Below are 20,923 nucleotides of genomic sequence, written 5' to 3' on the forward strand. Positions count from 1 at the left end.
CCAAACCTGTACTGAATATACATAATATCATGTGAAAACTATTGAAATTCATTCGCCGTACATCAAAATTACAATAGTATGCCACTTAGCAATTCGATACATAGAAAAATTCACATCATTTTTTTATCTGTCTCTCGTTTTTCAATTTGAATCTCAACTAAAAAGTTTGGTGTTACAAACAAGCCAAATTTTTCTGCGTTGTCCAAGAATGTGGACCAAAGACTTTTACCAGAGAGACGATACTTTGACAGACATGTACCGAGAATAAAAATGCTTCGAAGCGAAAAGAATGAGAACACCAGCGACAATCTTAGTCTGCAGTGTTCTGTATCTACTGTGGCAACGGATCTTTGCTCTGTCTATATGGTACACGCACACATTAGAGCGGCGCGGGCAGTATTTGTTGTTTCTATGCTGTTAGTAAGCGGTGCGCTTTGACTTTTGATGTGTGTGGAAATGAGATGAGGAAGCAGAATGATCTCTGCGATCCTATTGCTCTTGTCTTACGAAGCAAGAACAATAGATAGTTGGTTTATGGAAACAGCACAATAGACACCAACAAACCAGGGTAATCAAACTTATTCTTTTTAAATTAAACCATTTGGAATTAATATTACATTGCTTAGCTTTGCAGCCCTCGATTACTGATGGCTAAAAAATGTTGACATACAATCCAACACAAATATTGTAAAATTATAGTGAACATTGCCACATAGGCACAACTAAGTAAACTAAAACAGGTGCACTTTTTCTGTTGATGACATCATGCATTCTTTACAGTTTCTAATTTTTGGCTTTCCTCATTTAATTTTTTAATTTTGCATTTCCCCATTTTTTAAATTTTAGAACAAATTATTATAGATTACTATAGGTTTCTATAATTTGCATTTATAAATAAACTTATTTTTTTAAAAATATACAGGTTTTAGTCAATTATAAAAGTGCTTTTTCATTTTCTCGCTAATTAAAATGCGGTGAAAACTGTTCTTGAAAATATAGCGAAAAGTTCGATACCGATCGATAGTATCGAAAGTATCGATACTTTTCCTCCGATACAAAGATACTCAGTATCGTATTAATCCAAAGTATCGCGATACCGAAGTATCGATACTTTTTCAACAGAGAACAGACATCCATGATCGAACAAAAAAATTTAAAAAACGTGTGTAAACATTTGAATTAATATACGATAAACACTAGCGCCGCCAAACCAACTTATCCCAACTATCCGTCAAATCCATTCCGGAACCAGTTCGAAATCCTGAATGGATTCAGTATGGAATCTTGCTCACAGAAAACAACCGATTCCGACTCTATCGGTTCATGCATTTCAGCTGGAATTCATACTGGAAGTCCAAACCGGTCCCGGACTAGTTTGGCTGGGTAGAGGAATAACCGCTGTCAATTCAGTCGAACTCAGCCATAAAAAACATGACGACAGTAGCGCACCTGGTTGGGATATCCCAACTACCTTCGAAACCGTTAAAGATTTTTACACAAGTTGAATGCTGAAGATAGACGTCTGTTCCCTGTGCTTTTACGAGCATTATATTTTTTATCAGGTAAATTACGTTTCGACTTATAGAAATATATATATATATATATATATATATATATATATATATATATATATATATATATATATATATATATATATATATATATATATATATATATATATATATATATATATATATATATATATATATATATATATATATATATATATATATATATATATATATATATATATATATATATATATATATATATATATATATATATATATATATATATATATATATATATATATATATATATATATATATATATATATATATATATATATATATATATATATATCCAAGTAACCATTAAGCACTAAAGCAAGCATTATATTCACCTTATAACAGCTTTTCGATGCTTATAGGTTCTATAAAGCTTTGCAAATGTCTATAAGCCTTATACAAGCTTTGCTAATGCTTATAAGCACTACGAATTTGAAGCATTAAAACAGGTCGTATATGCGTATATGAGGCTCTATTGTAGAGCTTATAAACCCTGTAGCTATAAGCCGGATACGGTAGTCACCGATGCCATTTTAATGCCTGTTATAGTTAACATTTCCATTACTCTAAACAATAAATTCTAAATCAAAACAAGTATGATATGAGACATTTCAAGCATAAGAAAACCTTATCAGCTTCCGAGGGTTGGGCATGTCGTCGTAAACAAATTAAAGGGCACAAAACCTTCGAGCCATAAAATGATATGGTACATTGCGATGATTTGTTTCAATTTAGTATACATATAATGATAGTTTTAAAAATAAGATCAAAACCTTGCGCCCAATTATAAGTATAATCACAACAAATCTATCAATTTAAGAACGGCAAATATCAGCTAGATTAACCAACTCCCAAATGGATCAAACGGCAAACGCGCTGGAGTAAAGTAACTTCCAAATCTTCTAAAAGCAGAAGTTCGAGTCTGGAACGTAAGCCGTACTGCAAAAAAAAACAAATAGCGCATGCGACAGAAAGACCATGAAAGAAGAACGAGAAAAAAACTTTTTATTCCCTGTTTTTGTTTTGTTTTTATTTTCAACCAGTGGGTTCTACCCACCACAAATTGTTTTGACATATCTCTATAGGCGCGGTGGAAAAAGTAGGAGTAGACAGTATATCAGCCAAATATTTCGCCAAAAGTGGCCTTTAAGAAGCACTAAAGTACGATATTGAACCTATAAGCTCTGCTACCCTTGATCTATAAGCGACTATAGAACCGAATTGATGCCATTTTAACGGCTTAGTGGTTACTTGGGTATATATATATATATATATATATATATATATATATATATATATATATATATATATATATATATATATATATATATATATATATATATATATATATATATATATATATATATATATATATATATATATATATATATATATATATATACTTTTTGACCGGATTTTTTAATAATTTACTATTGACGAATTTCACGCCAACTCGAACAAATGTTGGCAGCACCCTCTCAGATTTTAATGAAACTTTTTGTACATGAGAACTTTGTCACAGAAAGCCACTTTGCATACTTTGTTTTCCAAAAATGATCTAGACTGTCTTTTGAAAAGGGCCAAACTTTTCTTTACCATTTTTTTTTTCAAATTGCTGTAGTCTAAAAATGACAAATCCTACAGAAAAATATTGTTGCAGTGATTTTCACAAAATTAATCAAATTTTTGAACCAAAATATTGAAAAAATTCTTCATCGACTCCTACACTGAAAAAACCGATTTTCAAAATTTATAGTCGATTTACAAAAAAAAACCATTTTTGATTTGGATGAAATTTTGTTCCAAGATAGGTAATTATGTTTCCTACCTACCCTCAAAATTTCAAGTTAAGCACTTTCAAAGAAAAAAAGTTATTTGAAAAAAACTTTTTCTTGTCCAAATTGAATTTTTTTCTTCATTGTATTTTTATTGAAAATTAAACCAATGAATTCCATAATCATCTCAGAATTCAATAAAACTCAGTTTGTGAGAAGATATTGTCTAATTTAGCACCTAAGTATACTTTTATCTAGGGGATACATACCTTTTCTTTTTTCATAAAATCGAAATTTATTTTATTACTTTATCTGAAAGTACAACTCTTCAAGAACGTTTTCTCAAATTTTTATAGAGATCCGAGAAATAGATCGAAAGTTACAGCGCTTCCAAGCGTGCTTCGTCTACCGAGAACAGTGGTAATTCGAAATTTTAAACTCGAATATCTCGAAATGTCGCTTTACTAAAAATGGTTTTTCCGTGATCAAGATTACCGAAAATCTACTCAATCGATTTTCTTAAAAAAATTTCAATCGATTGTAATTAATTTTTCTCGTACTTAAACGATTCCTTTTTTATGCGTAAATTTTTGTTTCACGAATAAGAATTTTTTAGTACAATTTTTAGAGCTTAAAACAGCGATTTTTTACTAAAAACGTTGTCGAATGCAGGAAAAAACTATTATTTATTCAACTAATCGTTAAGGTATGAGGAATGCTCATTAGGGTGGGACAAAAAATAGAATTCAGCTCCGAGCAACTTTTCAGGTACCATTTGGGTCCTAGAACAACTATGCAAATTCCTAGCTCGATCGCTGAAACTATATTTTTGCGCCCAATGTTTAAAGTTTACATGGGATTTTGTATGGAAAAACTAACTTTCACAAAATAATTCCTCCGGAAGTCGCCCATTGCTTCCTAAAAATAAATCGTTTTGTGGACTTTATGGGAAATTTAACAAAGAAACAAAGTCTCGTAAACCACGAAGCGATCTGACGTTTGAGAAAAGTTATTAAACAGAAACCGATTGATGCTTTGACAATTGATAAAATATTCATTTTTTCTAGCACCACTGCTGGAAGAGAAAGTTAAATTTTTTGTATATAATTCGACCGATGAAAAGTGAAATTTTCATCAATCTTCAGGGCATCAATCGTTTTTTGCTTAATAACTTTTTCCACAAGCATCAGATCGTTTCTTGGTCTTCTAGGCTTTGTTTCCTTGACAAATTTCCTATAAAAATCAGTCATCTATTTATTTTTAGAAGATAACGGGCGACTCTTGGAAGAATTATTTTGCAAACATAGATTTCCCCATACGAAATCCCATGTAAACTTTAAACCATGGGCGCAAAAATATAGTTTCACCGATCTAACTAAAAATTTGCAGAGTTGTTTTGGGAGCTAAATGGGACCCAAAAAGTTACTCGGAGCCAAATTTTATTTTTTTCATATAACCATGTCCCACTCTAATGCTCATATACTAATGAAATTTTTTGAGTTTTGGGATTTTAGATAATCTATTGGCCTTCAATCGTGATCACCGCAAACCTCTTAAATAAAAAGGGTTTCGGGGAAAAGCCATAACTCCGCCAAATATCAATATATTTTTATAAACTTATGCTTGTTTATTTCACTGAAAAATGTACTACCAAAATACTATAAGTGTGATGTAATGAAACCATTGCTTTATGCCTTTACGTAAATTCAAACTTTCTTAATATTTCTTCACTTAAATCATACTTTGACTGGAATCTACACAAGCTTGTGATTTTTTTCTTATTTTTGTATTGTACTGCTACTCTATCAGATATAAAATAAATTTTCGAAAAGTTTGTCAATTGTTTCATAGAATTTATCATTTTTGAGATGAACAACTGAACTGCAGTCTTCCAGTCTGCAAATCTTCCAGTCTTCCAGTCTTCATTCAACTTTGTTATGAATATATACTAAATTCGTTACTGATTTTTTTTGCATGTATCAGGCAACTAGCAGTTGGGAAAATGGATTCTGATATGATTATGCCATTCATTGGTTTAGTTTTCCAAAAAAATACACTGAAGAAAAAAATTCAATTTCGTCAAGAAAAGTTTTTTTCAAATAACTTTTTCTCCTTGAAAGTGCCCAACTTGAAATTTTTACGGTAGGTAGGGAAAACTTTAAATTTTTAAAATCGATTTTTTTCAGTGTAGGAGTCGATGAAGAATTTTTTCAATAATTTTATTTAAAAATTTGACTAATTTTGTGGAAATCACTCTTTTAACATTTTTTGTAGGATTTGTTATTTTTAGACTACAGCCATTTGAAAAAAATTGGTAAAAAAAAGTTTGGCCCTTTTCAAAAGACAGTCTAGATCATTTTTGGAAAAACAAAGTATGCAAAGTGGCATTTTGTGATAAAGTCTTCATGTGCAGAAAGTTTCATTAAAATCTGAGAGGGTGCTGGCAACTCCGAATACGATTTGACGCGAAATTAAGGCTACTTAATAATCTTCACATCGCCGCATAGATGGTCAAAATCGGTAAAAGAAACTACCGGAGTTATAGCAATTAAGGAAAAAGGAAATTTTGACGTATTTTAAATACTTGATTGTAGAATCAACAAACATCCCAGGTTGGAATCAACAAACACGTTCGTTAGCCCTGATCAGATACTCAACATGTTTGTCGGTATTGACCCAACATTTTGTTGAATTTACAATCCATGATTCTTCGTGTATCCATTATAGAGAGTTATTGACGAAGCTAAACATGTCAATAATGGTCCTAAGTGCCTCTTTGTTTACTTTCTCTTTCGCTAATAACTCGGTAGTTTATACGTTTGTTACTCAACTCATAGCAGAATAAGCTAGTCGAAATCAGAGTTTTTCGATATATGCTGAAACAATATTGAACAGTTTTAATATGACGCATTATTAGCGAAAGAGAAAGAGAGGCTCTCATTTGCACAGGACCATTTGACATGTGTGTCGAAAATAGACTAATTCTAGAGAAAATTTTCAATAGGGCATAAGTAACATTGAGAGCCTCTCTTTGTTTACTTTCTCTTTCGTTTATTACGACGTCATTACAACACTTTGTACTAATTTTCCAGTACATATCGAAAGCCGACGGTTTTTACTACAATATTATGAAAAGAGTAGAGTAATAAATGTTAAAATGGGCGAGTAATGAACAGAAGAGAAAGACCTCAAAGAGAATCTCTCATTGTTACTTACGTCCTATTGAAAATTTTCTCTAGAATTACCATGATGGCATTGAATTTTTTTTCTTTTTTTCAAGTTTTGTGCCTAATGAAGCCCAGTCAAAAGGGCATGTTGCTGGCTAACGGGGGGCTATTTGCCAACTCGTATGCGCTAATTGCCCTTCAATTTGCCTGCAAATTGCTGGCAATTAGGGGGCTGCATCAAATGCCATATTTGGACGATTTGCCGCTCTACCCGCCCTTAAATCGCCAGGGAAAGCGCATTTAATCGCTCTTAATTGCCTAATATGAAAATCACAAATTATACTTATTTTCGGATTCATTATCTACTCACATAAACATATCAGTACACTAGGTAATCACCACCAATCAACAGGAAGAATCGATGGTGAAATTGGTATTGCACATCAGAACTTACCACAATCTGACTTTCATTAAGACTTTAGGTCAGAGATCTTGTTCCATTAAACTTGCACACGATTCCACAATTTCCCACATTCGTTGGCTAAATGAAACAAAATACAAGCGAGAACACGCCAATTGTTAAAAAGAAAACAATTTTAAGCTTAAGCCAAACATGAACCGCCATGTTAGAAAAACGCAAAAAACAACCAAGTCCATTTCAGCCGCCAGAAAATTTGAGTAAGTGTTGAAATTGTCTTTAAATCGCATTCGCAAATTATATTTGTTCCTACACTGAAAAGAAATACATGGTAGTTCTAGCTATACAGGTATAGTAGAAAGTACCATTTTCAAGAAATAGTAATATTTACAGTAAATTAATCATAAACTACCATAAAATGTTTGGAACCACAATTTGGTTCGAAGAAACGTCCGTAGTAATTTTTACTATTTTGCGTATTTGATTTAATCTTGATTCCATGGTTGAAGATAATACTAAAATTTTTAATTATACCAACGATTATCGTTGATTATACTATGCTTTTGGGCTCGATTTGCTGTAGCTCTTTCAACTTACCACAAACATGGTAACAATGAAAGGATTTACCATTGTTTTGCAACTGAACATGGTGTACTTTTGAAAATACCACAAAAATGGTTATTTTCTGAAGCTTGATAGTATTTGTACAATAACTGTACGCCATGCTGAAAAAACCATTCCCACGTGCATACAAAATAATAAGTACAAGTTTTTTAGCTTCCTTATTTTGTTTTCCAAGTTGTAGTGAAATGAAGGCGAATCAAGTGAAATTGTTTACTTTTTTTTGACCCACAATCTACCATCGGTAAGAAAAATAACAATTAATGATGGCAATAAATAGTATTTCTAAATTTGTATTATTCCATTTTCTATCTTCTAGACTCCGATGAAAAATATGTGATGATCATCAATGGAAATTGGAATATTCCGCAGAAAATTAGAAGTTTATAGGCGGGCTAGAAAATTTTTCAGGATAATGCTGACGAATATATTAAGAAAATTAATTTGGAAAACCCTTTGCTACTTTAATTAAAAGAAATGCCTTATTTCTAGTATGCCTATACTATACTACTACTACTATGACATGGTAAACAACAATGGTAATTTAAACTAGTTAGAAATTCTCAAAGCAACCATGTATATGGTAATTACGACAATTAGATTGTAGTTGGAGGTATAGTGAAGGTTACCATTAATCTACCACGAAATAGTAAAAAATACCTTGTCTCTATGTCGAAAAGGACATAGTACATATAACAGGAATGATTTTCAAGTCAAGTATTATATATTGTTACCAAAATGCACTGGTACAGCCTTTTTAATTTAAACCTCTAATATAGTAATTTTTACCATGGTACTCGTTTCAGTGTAGGGGCAATTAGCACAAGCGAGTTGAGTCAAACGTCAAACTGTTTAAATCTCCTGACCATGTTCGTCCCCATTTTTTTGACCGGGAGGCAGCAGTGCCTTGCGGCCTCTAGAAGTTAAAATCTCTTTTTTGGCACATCAACCCGTTAAGTTCTTGGCAAAGCTTCAAACCTGTTCCCACAATCGTTCAACACTGCCCAGTAAAGTTCAGCCGGAAATGAACTGGAATTCTGGCTGGTTCCAGCTCGTACACCGGCTCCAGTGAAACAACCGATTCTAACTAGAATCGGTTGTGTCACTGGAGCCGGAATGCGAACTGGAACCAGCCAGAAGTCCGGTTCATTTCCGGCTGAGCTTAACTGGGTGTTCTCCTTTTGTGAAGCGCCCTCCACGGACACTGAGTGAAGTAAAAAGGTATGTACGGTATCATGTATGAGCAGAATTTGCTCCAGAGATGCCAGGTTTGCAGACAAGTCTGCAAATTCGCAGACTTTTAATATAAGCTGCAGATTTTTTCGATGACGCAGATATTTGCAGATTTTCTAGTTTGGTTGCAGATATTTGCAGATTTTTTAGTTTTGTTGCAGATATTTGCAGATTTTTGAATATAAAGGCTTTTGGTTACACTAGCTTTCCTGACATTTTTTGTTCTTCCCAGACATTTAAAATTATTGTTGCAGACATTTGAAAAAAGTACCTGGCATCTCTGATTTGCTCCTTCGTTTACCAACAAACTCGTTAGTGTGCGTGAAATGCAGTGTTGTTTTTCATGTATTTCTTCTTTCCACGGTGTTGACAGCTAATTTTTAGCACGGCTCACAGAAAGGAGGCTTGCTATTCCGCGAATTGACAGTTTTCGGTGACGTCAGAGAAATCGTTGAGATAAACAAACGGATTTCTCGAAAGTTGTTAATTGACAATATTTGAGCTCTTACGGTGGAAAAAATAGTGTGCAATGGATTTTTGACGTAAATTACGCCATAATTACACTAGACACAGTGGATAATCAGTGCATCTATGTGATTATTAGCGTAAATCGGGAATTTGGATGCATGCCATAGAAAACATATCCCACCGTAATTTTCTAATCATAGCAAAGGTTTTGGACATCCGCATTGAGTTCTTTGCGACCGGTCTCACGAACACTAATGCAGCTTCCTGGTTGAAAACAATCCCATTTACTTTTGCCGGCTTTGTTTATTATTTTCCACCAGCCTGAGATGTAGTATTTGTGTCATGTGGCGTGTACGTACACGAGCCGTAGAAAAGTCTATAGCTTCCTTGTGATTTACCAGGTGCCGATCATTCGTTAGCAGCAAACAATATATGAATTTCATGTAAATGTTTTCGCCGACGATTTCTATGACGCGCTCTCGTCAAATGTTTACACTCTAACGAGCTAGCCTAGTATATGTAAGCCGTGATTTTTAGAATCGCTCACCACGTTTTGCCGCATGGTTTTAGGTTTCGCGTGTGTTAAAATTTTATATTATTTTTTGCTAAATAATTACTAAAATAGTGAACCGATTTGGTTTCTGCGACATTATGACTACACCACCGATGAAGAGGAAATCGATTTCCGGTGAAGATTGCCCATTCAGCGCGAAGAAAACCAAAACTGAAACAGGGCAAAAAAGCAGCAGCACTAACATCGAGAGGAAGTCCAAGAAAAAGCTGAAATTAAAGAAACCTACTTCTAAAAAGAATGTCGCTTTCCGGGGTGATAAGAAAAACACTGCAAAACGAATATCAACCGGCGACGGGATCAATGGAAATGAAGATTCTTGTGACAAATTTACGACTTCAAGTAACAAGGTGGTCGAAAATTTCCGACAAAAATTGAACCAAGGGTCGGTTGCTGCTGATGGTAAGTAATAGTAACAGAGTTTTAATCTACATAAACTGCATTTTTATCATCATTGCAGTGATCCGTCACTTTGCTCAATCAATGCAACATAATCCGTCATATGCCGTCGACTTCATTCGTGCAGGTGGGACTTTCAAGCCACTCATGAAAATCTTGGACACATTAAGCGCGGAAAAGCTATCCGAGATAGCAGACCTTTTCCAACTAATACACTACATTTTGATTGAAAGCGTAAATTACGATAAAACGCATGCCGATTACGCTGCTAAGTGTGCCAAAACTATTTTTTTGGATCATAAACCCTCGATAGTGGCCCTACTGAAAGGACAGACGAACGAACAATTGCTAATTGCGGGATTTCGTATTTTGAAGGCAATACTGCTGATTGATCACAGCTATGGGAAAGAGATTTTGAGACTGCTTGACGTATGCTTACCTGAAATGGAAATGAAACGATACCGCGAAACGTCTGCCAGTGGGTTCGTGGAATCTTTGAGAGGGGTTTTTGTGGATTTCAATTTGTGCTTTTTGGTCGACACTGGTTCGGAGTTGGTTCGCGGGTGGTTAAGTAGGTTTCAGCTGTTGAGTCCCTTGGTGATTAATTTGGTGTATGATCGTGCAGAGAATGTAATCTTAGTGATGAAGACGTTTAAGAAATATATTCTGGAAGCACCCGATATAGACAAGTACATCTACAGAACCACTTTCAGCACGGATATTTTGAAGGCCTTGGTTAATGTTTACGAATGGGTAGGACCTTCTGGGGAAGATGTGGATGCGGAACTAAAAGGCATGGTGCTGAATGCAACGGAGAAACTAGTGTTGCCATTATTGACCTCTAAGAAGTATCATTTGGTGCCGAAGGTTGTGGATCTGAGTCGCGGTGTATCGCGACAGAAGCACATTTTGCTAGCGTTGAAGAATTCTCAACTACACGAGCATCAGAGAAAATTGGTCTTGAAAATTTTCGAAACTTGTCCCGAAGTTCTTCCGGCGGTCTTGGAAAATTTTGGTTTGCTGCTGAAGACTAAAAATCAGGAGCATCGAATTTTTTTGTTGGACATCCTACGGTTGCTGAAACCAGAAGAAATTGTTAAGAATTTCTGTACAGCAGACGCTAAGCACGTGTCTAATTTTGTTACAAAATCTACACTTCCCAGAACTATTCTGGAATATGTCACAACGTCTATTAACCGAAAGGTAGCTGCGCCTTTCTGTTTTGAGTTTCTAGCTGTAATGTTGAGTCAATGTGAGAAATATCTCCAGGAAGTACCCAAACTCAAAAATCTTGACCAATTCGATATCAAAAAAATAAGGTTTGATGTCTTAAATCAAATTCTTGGATTGTTTCCTACGATCGATGCAATTATGGGACTAATGATGCACCATCAGTCGGACAAAAAAGTTTTTAAACCATACATTGCCATGGAACACGCAATGGATATTCTGCTGGCCTGTATTCGTACCTTCCCGTCCTACATCGAAAGCTCGTCGTTCATCACTACCTACCGTAACATTCTAAACCCAGTACACCGCCAGCAAGGAAACGAACACGAATATCTCGCGTATGAGTTCAAAGCCATAAAGGTTGTGATTGCTCTCGAACCCCAATCGATCGCGTTCAACTCGGAACTATTCCCATCGGTTCTGAAACTACTTGCAAAAGTGTACCTCAATGGAAGCCCGGAAATGCAACGGAAATCTACGACTCAACTGTTAACCCTATTTCGCAACACCACCCTATTTGGAAACAATCCCACCGAGATCGAGATCTGGTTTCAATCGCTACACGCAAGTCCCGCTCTTGTTCCGGAGCTGGTATCCTTCCTGGCGTCTACAGTCCGTCTTGCAGCGAAACAACAAAACTTACCCAAACAAAACGATCATTCACTCATCAATGAAGCCTTCGAGAAAATTCAACGCTCCGATTTAGATGAACTGTTCCACAGTGTGGAAGCTGAAGCTTCCGGGCAGCTTGAACAGGAATTACCGGTGGAGCTTCCAGTGGCAGATAATTTTCTGATCTACATGTTTCATCCAAATACCACAAAACCGAAACACTTCTATCCTTACCTGGAAGCGGTAGCGCTAAGATACTTCCATCTGCTGCCCCATCCGGAAATTGTACAGCACTGTACGAAGGATGTTGGTGGTAAAATGCATAAATATTTTACCAAATGGATTGTGGAAGGAAAAGCGAAACCATTGGATGGTTTCGGCGAACAGAGTTCTCTCGGCAGGTTGAGTCGATTGCTATTGCAACAGGAACAGGCGCTACAGGAGGTGCTGCCCGATGGTGAGTTGAGTTTTTTTAAAGTAAATTTCAAATCTCGATTCTGCTCAATAAAATTTTACCTTGTGCTAAACTATTTTTTTCCACTTTTAGGAACTTCAAATAGGTGTGAGCTGGTCTACCTCATACATGAGACAATCTTCTATGCGACGCGACTCATAGAAATGGGTAAATTTGATTCCGTCTACTCCATGGTGTGTTCTTTCTATCTGAACAGTTTCTTCGATTTGTTACGCGAAAAAGAGACTGACCTAAACGATGAGGATCGAAAAATGGGCGAACTTCTGAAGAACATCTTCTGTCATCGTCCCGTACTGTTTCAGTATTTCACTGTGACTAGGCGAAAAGGTGAAAAATCTGATAACGAAATGAACGTAACGGTCACCAACTTCATCTACGAGCTAATGAAAAATCTTCAGTCGATTCCGAACTTCTCTCAGCACACAGCTCTTTATTCAAATAAAATCGTAAACGAAATCATTACCGCATCTTCCCCACATACAAGGGATGGTTCTGAGTTAGATTCAAAACTGGTTGACAAGCTACTGGAAATTTTCCAGCTCAACGAGCGACACTGCGTTAGTTTACTGAAGCACTACTCGCAGTTGTCGCACAGAGAATTCGTCAATGACAAAAACGAGAAAACATACAATTTCAACCTGCTCACGATAGGACTGAAAAAATTGGCTGGCAATAAAGATTTCTTCGTAGAACAAGACACAATGGAAAGGTTATCAAAAATTTATATTGATTTAATTCGAGAAAATGGAAACGAATTAAATTTGGATAGTTTGGACGAGGCGATGCTGAGCTACTTGGAAACGTTTAGTCACAATATCGGACACATGAAACAAGACATTTTCCGGTGCTTCTTCGAAAGTAAACGGATTGGTAAGCCGATGGTAAAGCTGGCAACCTTTCTGCTAGCACGAGGCACAGGTTTCGATTCGATCCTGCTGGAAATGATTACAGCGAATATTTCTAAGAAAGAACTCGTATATCCATTAATAAACGTCGCTGTTCAGAAGAACATCTTCAAGGACGGTAACGACGATCACAAAAAGTTGCTAGCCGCGGCATATAATGAATTCAAGAGTGGCATAAATAAAACAATCGAGAAGCCTGGTAAAGCTGCCGTTATCTACAAGGAAAACACTTTCGCCAACCAATACCTAATTAGGAACTGCATGCCAAAAAATGAATGCGTAGATTTTGCTAAAAAGAAGATCAAAATAGATTCACTGGAAGTGTACCAGCTGAAGCTGATGATGGAAATCTATCGGAATGCTTTCGAAACAACGAAAACTGATCCAACTCAAGTCAAGATTCTCTACTTAAATGTGTTCGGCGTTCTTTTACAATTTTATAACGTATTGCTGAAAGTAGCCGATCTGTTCAAAGACATTGAAAAACTTAACGAACTCGTAACAGCTACTTTTACGTGGGTTAAATTCAGTAAAAAATGCAATCATTTAGCCGCCACAGATTATAAAGAATTAACGGAAACCGCCAATTGGACGAACTTTTGTAAGTTCAGTTTGAAGCTGGGAATAGATATCCACAAATCTCCTGACAACCCAAACCGACACGACGAACGCCTCCACGTGTTGCTGCAAATCGCAGCAATGTTAGTCGATCTGTTCTACAAGGATAACGGATCTGCCGCCGAGATAGTCAACTTTTACGAGCTGGCTTTGTCCCACTCCCGTTTTCTAAACGTTCTACTGGTTCCTTTTCAATTTAAAGTGAAAACTTCTCTCGTTCATCTTATGCTGATGTTGGCACGCAAAAACCACTCCGTAATGGATAAAAAGCATATCCCTATACTGCTGGGATCATATGGAGCAACGCTAACGGACGGCAACCGTTACATATTGGCGTTGATTCAACACTACGAACGGTCCGGCATTCACATGCACGAGTACAGGCCCTTCCTGTGGGGTGACGCTGCCATTAAGAAGTTTTCCCTCGGTCAGGATGCAACCGAGCAGCAAAGTTTGGTCCGCATATACAACACCGAAGTTTTTTCCTTACTAAACAGAGAAATGCTGATCAACACGATGAATAACTTCCCCGTTTGGAGGAAGCTGGATGCCGGAATGCAGCTGCCAGATGTGTCATTCGATGATTTGAGCAGAAACGACTACGTGCTTGGAAAATATACTCCTGTGACGGAAATCGAACGATTCGTTGAGAGTGGGTGCCACCGGAAGCGAAAGGCTACAGTGGAAATGCTGGAACACTGTACTAGTAAGCGGGAAGTTGCTGCTAGAATTTACGATCCCACATTTCTGCTGCCCTTGTTGGGTTATCTTTTTGCCCCGGAAAATTACGACATGCTGGACTGGGCTGGAAAGTGTGGAGCTCTGGCAATTCCGTTTGTCTGTTTGGCTAGTGTGGATGCACAAATGCGACTAGCAGCCGGCAGTGTTGTGCTGAGGATAAAGGGACATTTGGAGCAGTCGAGGTAATTTAGTCTTATATAATTTCGAAATTGTAGCTACCCCAAACAAATTAACAAATTAAGTTTTGCTTTTTTGTGTTTCGAATTCATCTCGTCAGTAACTAGCACCATCTGGGTGTCTAGTTAGACGATGTATCTAAAACTAGTACCCAAATTAGCACTAGTTAGACACAAAAAATTCCAAACAGTTCACACGACATATGTGAACGCCTAAAGCCACATGTCCCGAAACACAAAAAAAGCAAAACTTAATTTAAGCCCTTAATGCACAAAGCGGTTTAGTCCAATTTTCCCTTTTGAGAATTTATTGCAAATTAACAAATATTTTCTTTTCATTTCCAGAAAATTTATCGACTCCCCATTCTGGCTGCATCTATTCACTTCCGTTCAAAACGGCCTTGCCGCGCTAGGTCGCAGCAAATCTAGCACAAGCAGTGAGCCACCGGATTTCACAAAGAGGAAACTTCCCAAGCCAGCATTTCTACCGAGCCTGTTCATCGGTCAAATGGTCAACATTCTTCCAGATGTCCTCAATGTGCTGCACTCGACTTTAACGCATTACTTTCTGCTGAAGGACACCTTTGATTTCAAAGCCGTTCCAAATTTTCTAGTCATGTTCCACAGCTCAGACGTCCAACATAACAGTCACCGAGTGTTCATTCTGGAGACAATCTGTAACGGGATAAAAACGCACGACGATTTTATGATTCTACGTGTTTCGCCGGTGATACGAGCCTTGATTGACTTCTACGGGTGCGCTCTATCCAATCGCGACCTGAACATACTAATCCTAAACATACTTAACAGTATCGTGAAAATTCCGAAGTCCTGCGAGGTGATGATCAACGCGATTGGATTCTTTACGTGGATTAGCGAACGTATCGAGGGAATTGAAAGTTTCCACTTCGACACAATTGAGGCATTTCTGGGGATCCTAAGTAACGCTTGGTACTCGGTTCAGATTCAACGACAGCACTACAATATGAAACAGATCAGCCGAGTTGTTTTGATAATGGTGTTGAAATTTATTCCTTTGCTGTCGACGAGAAGTTCCAGCAAAACTTTGACACGATTTTTAAACCTACTGGAAAAGACAGTCGAGGAAAATGAAACCAACATCAAGCTTGTTACCGGCGAAGTTCTCGAACTGATGTTGGTATACTTCGAAAAACTGTTTGAACCACAGTTCTGGCACGTACAGTACGTGAAATCTAACGGAAGTGAGAACTGCGAACAGTGTCAATCTTTGGGAAGCAAGCTGTTAGCGCAAGATGTCGACGAGAGTACGATATGTATCATACTTACACTTCGGAGGTTTGTTATCCGATGGCAGAAGGCGCAACTAGTGTGTAGTGTAAAACCTCAATAAGATTTTCGTTATAGATGAAAAGTTTGCAAATAGTTATACATCCAATCTAATGTAACATCTTAGAGTTCGTGTTTCAATAATAAAAGTCGATATGGTAAACATTATAAGATATCTACCTGAATTAATTAGGTAAACTTTTAACGGTTACTAATACTAGCTGTTATCGTAAATATCCTTTTCATTCTTATTATTAAACCTGCTGTGGCATTTTCATTTGGAGCCACCCTATGAATACCAACTCGTCAAGAAAGGAAGCGTAACCGTGTAAGCACGTGCTGAGAATCAAGGATTTTATTTCGCTATGTAATCGCCGCGGTTTTCTTCGTTTACCCGATGTTTTCCCCATTAATGGTCACCCGACGTCGTTGTACCCGTAGTTCTTCAAGGCTTTACAGAAAACGGAATAATTCAGAACTACATCCAAATTTGCAGGACTTTCGAAGGAGCTACATAACCTTGAACATGACGGAACCGGATGCCGCACCGGCCACTGCACATGTCTCCGTAGATAGCTTTACGGACTTCAAGTTTTATTTTACTCCAGAATCTTCGGTAATTAGGTACCCTACAGACGTATTTTAACTTAAATGCTATATCTATGCTTGGACACTAGTGACAGGAAAAAAATGACCCCTATCGGCCCATGCCTGAGTCGATTCCTAAACCCATCAGGAGTATTTGCTCGCAATTTGAAGCAAATGGGACAAGTCTAGCTACCGGACCAACGTGCCTGAAGTTTGTATGGGATTTTCAGACAAGTTATATGGAGAAAACCCACTAACTCGCATTTTCGCCGCTAGGTGGCACTGTATGCTATTATCACTGTAAGTGAAAATAAGACATATAATTCAATTGCCTATGACTTTGTCGAAGACTGGTAGTAAATCCGACTTTGTTAGAAGAAGTTATTAAACTTTTAACGAAGTGATGTCTGAGTTAGAGGTGTGCGCCGATGCATTTTTAATCGGCGGCGGCGTAAGCGACATATTTGGCCGGCGGCGGCGGCGTTGGCGGCGTCACGCCGTTGGACCCTATCGGCGGCGGCGCGCCGGCGTGTGTCGGCGTAACAAATATTGACACCTATGTAACTAAAAAAAATCTTGGCAGTACAATTCCTTTCCCAAATTTTCGGGTTCTATTGTATGAGGCACATACAAACAGACGTTACAACTTGAAGAAAATTCTAAAAAAATCATCGCCCACAATGTACTAGCGACATCTGTTGAACACATTGCACAAAATGTAATTCTCGCAACCACATTAATTTTTTTTAACTGATGCTCTAATAGTGCTCTCCCTGCTTGCGAAATGCAAGATAATAAATGAAAGGAGGAACTATTTTTACAGTAGTAAAATTTGAAGAACGAAATAGAAAAATTGTCGATGTCGCATACTACGACTTCGCATGAAATAATGATTGCAATTGACAAATTTGAAGAATGCAGAGTAACGACTGTATTTCAATGACCCATAATAATTATTTATTGTTCTATATTTGGGAAATTAAGCAACGGTAAAACAGTTTTTGTTTTGTTTGAGGAAATTAATTCTTGTTGTCGTTTCATTGTTTTTTGTTTCAATTGAGTCTTCTTTACCGTCGCTCCCGCAGATACCAGGTACCCTAACAGGAGGCGTTATTAATGGCATTACTGCGCAGAAATATCACTCTTAATTATCGTGTAAGGACACCTTTCAAGGTAGACACATCCCAGTTAAGCTCAGCCGGAAATGAACCGGAATCCTGGCTGGTTCCAGTTCGTATTCCTGCTACAGTGACACATCCGATTCTAGTTAGAATCAGTTGTGCCACTGGCTCCCGTGTACGAACTGGAACAAGCCAAATTTCCAGTTCAATTTCGGCTGAGCTTTGCTGGGATTACTTCATTTTACAGGCTGGCGTTTACTTTTACTTCTTGTAAGTACCAAATGACCGCGATGATAAGGCATATTCGATTCCATGGCACTACATTTTCTTTCAACGTAAGATTTGCTTATATCTTGAATGCAAAGTATGCTCGATGTGCTGGAATCATACAGATCTGCACCCTGACGAAACCTAAATATACAGTTATTATCATTCATAATAATTCCACGACTTGATGTTTCAGCTCCTGTTGGGTTGAAGCTGATCATTAAACAAGTCTGATTAAAAATGGTCTGAGCGTATCTCTAGTTTTCGTTGCACCTGCACACCGCCAATTTCTCCAGCAGTTCCGGGGATCTTCAAATTCTAATCCATTGCATACATCTATTCAGATTCGATACACCGAATCAATTAATTTACTAACATCCTGTTATGTGCTTACTCACAGATCGGCATCGTGTTGTAACTTAAGAAATGGTTGTGAACCACTCCCGCCTTGCTCACTTCGACAAGAATGAGTTTCACATTTTCAGCCCATTTTTTTTTTGTTTGCATGAGATTAAAAAGGCGGTAACGTTTTCGGATGGGTGCAGAAACTAAGTTACGCATTTAGCTCTGTGTCAAAATCTTTTCACTAACGCCACGTTCGCTGATATTGCGCATTTTTGTAATTTAAATCGACCGTTTTACCTACGAGTGATGAAAATTCATCTCGTGTTACGTCCTCTTTGTCTGTGATACCGGGCTGATGCAACTGCCACTGAAAATCTTTCTTGAGTGGGGCTAGATGACACGATTAATAATTTATGCGACCAGAAATCTTACCCTCTGCATCGCCACATCAGTGCACCAACGTCGCTAAAAGTCAAGATCACTCTGCCCAACTATTCTTCAAGAAAAAAATTTCAAAATAGGTCACGATTCAATCAATGATAAATAAACCTCGTATTGAAAATAATTTTTGTGTTTTTACAAAACTAGTTCACGCAAAAAAAAAAGATTCCATTATACTCAAATGTTTAGTAGGTGGTTGTACCTGAATATATTTAATATTTTTATGATTCTAGTTCATAACTTGATGATACATTGATTTATATTAGCTTTATTGACTGAAAAAGTAAAGAATTGAATGATTGTGCAACGATTTTCGTAAATTCTCGTCGCGTTATCGTGATATTTTAGTCTTGAGCTTACCGTCGGATTTTTTTACACAGAGTCACGTGTCTTATAGTTTTCTTAATTATTTCACGGACATGAATTGTGGCTAGGTAATGTATTTTTGGTGCTTAGCGCAGTTTCATTTAATTTCGAAAATTACACTGAATCTTAACAAAAGAATAACAGGGTTACAGGCAGGGATGCCATTATGCCAGATTTATCTGGCACAGCCAGAGGTTTTGGCAGCTTCCAGACAAAAAGACAAATCTCTCATTCTGTCAGATTTTTAAGTTTTGGAAGCGGCTACATACACATTTTGGAAATTTGGGTAAACATGTCCCAAATTTTACAAAAATCGATTGATGCACATTCTACGAAAACTAAAATATATGCCAAATTTCGATGACTATGAGGTCGCTGTCAAGTGCCAGATTTTGCCAGATATTTTTAATTGAACTGCCAGATTTTCTTTGAAAAATAGTGGCAACCCTGGTTACAGGTCCTAGTAGTTTCCTTGTAATACTCGCCCCTATGAGACTGGTTGCTAGCAGTTGTACACAATAGCTCACATAGAAATTTCAAAACCAAAGAGTAGAGCGAATAATCCATGAATAATAGTCTGAATTCTTTGTAATTGTTTACGTAAGTATATTAAGATTATGTGAAAGATTTATTACTTTATGAACTATATCATGAACAGTTTCACGAGCTCGACTGGTGAATCGTGTCTAACATATAAGGAATCAACTATATCTTGAAAGTGGATGTTTTTTTTTTTGAATTTGTGGACCATTTCGCGAATGGTGAATTGTAACTTATATGCTCGCAATCATAACCAGTTGACAAAGCAAGAATGGATCCATGAATTATATTCCGAGTGTCGTGTAATGATTTTCGAGAAAATATCAAGACTTTGTTAACTTAGTGATCTAATTCACAACCACTAATACCAAATAAAGATCAATATGTGATAAATCATGAATCAGTTAACGTCGTATATTCGGACCATAGACAATGTTCATAGATTTGTGGATAAAATTATGAGCTAATGATTTTCGAGTTCGCGAATTGTCTGCGTGAGAAAAAAGCGTAGGCGGCGCGCCGCCGGTCTACCTTTCGGCGTCGGCGTTTGTTGAAATTTACCGGCGGCGGCGGCGTGGCGCGGCGGCGCACAGGTCTAGTCTGAGTCAGTTTTGCATGGGGCCTAGCAGTGCATGGTTATGTATCAGTACTCGACTCCCACCAACTATATATTTTTGTGAAATAATCGTTAGATTTAGGTTAGGAATAGTCTGTTCAGAAGAATTATAGTAAGTTATACGAGTCATGTTTTGGTTAGAAAATTTTAGTTCCACATTTTACTGCGCAGAGGGCTCCTACACTAACTTTTCAACGGAAAGGGATAGAGATTGGGTGTCTTCCACAAAGTTGTAGAACAGGCATTTTGCAATAATTCTTCTGAATATCTTGATATTCTATCTCACTTTTATGAAAAGATAATTTTGGTGCCCTCTATGCCGTAACAGGTGAAACTAAAATTTTCTAACCAAAA

The 20,923-nt window shown here is 37.0% G+C and overlaps 1 protein-coding gene across 1 annotated transcript; it reads left to right on the forward strand.

Annotated features, from left to right (window-relative positions):
• Window positions 1-9,781: 9,781 nt before the first annotated feature.
• On the forward strand, window positions 9,782-16,437 carry LOC131689975 (uncharacterized). The gene is made up of 4 exons (XM_058975396.1): window positions 9,782-10,223; window positions 10,282-12,519; window positions 12,610-14,983; window positions 15,323-16,437. Exons 1-4 carry the CDS (start codon window positions 9,902-9,904, stop codon window positions 16,347-16,349), a joined length of 5,961 nt encoding a protein of 1,986 aa, XP_058831379.1. The 5' UTR covers window positions 9,782-9,901; the 3' UTR covers window positions 16,350-16,437.
• The last annotated feature ends 4,486 nt before the right edge of the window (window positions 16,438-20,923 follow it).

Source organism: Topomyia yanbarensis, chromosome 3 (genome assembly GCF_030247195.1).
Source record: "Topomyia yanbarensis strain Yona2022 chromosome 3, ASM3024719v1, whole genome shotgun sequence".
Lineage (NCBI taxonomy): Eukaryota > Metazoa > Arthropoda > Insecta > Diptera > Culicidae > Topomyia > Topomyia yanbarensis.

Coding starts and splice junctions, on each gene's coding strand:
- LOC131689975 (XM_058975396.1), top strand. CDS start 9,902: ATGACTACACCACCGATGAAGAGGAAATCGATTTCCGGTGAAGATTGC. Junction 10,224..10,281: donor AGGGTCGGTTGCTGCTGATG/GTAAGTAATAGT, acceptor TCATCATTGCAG/TGATCCGTCACTTTGCTCAA. Junction 12,520..12,609: donor ACAGGAGGTGCTGCCCGATG/GTGAGTTGAGTT, acceptor TTCCACTTTTAG/GAACTTCAAATAGGTGTGAG.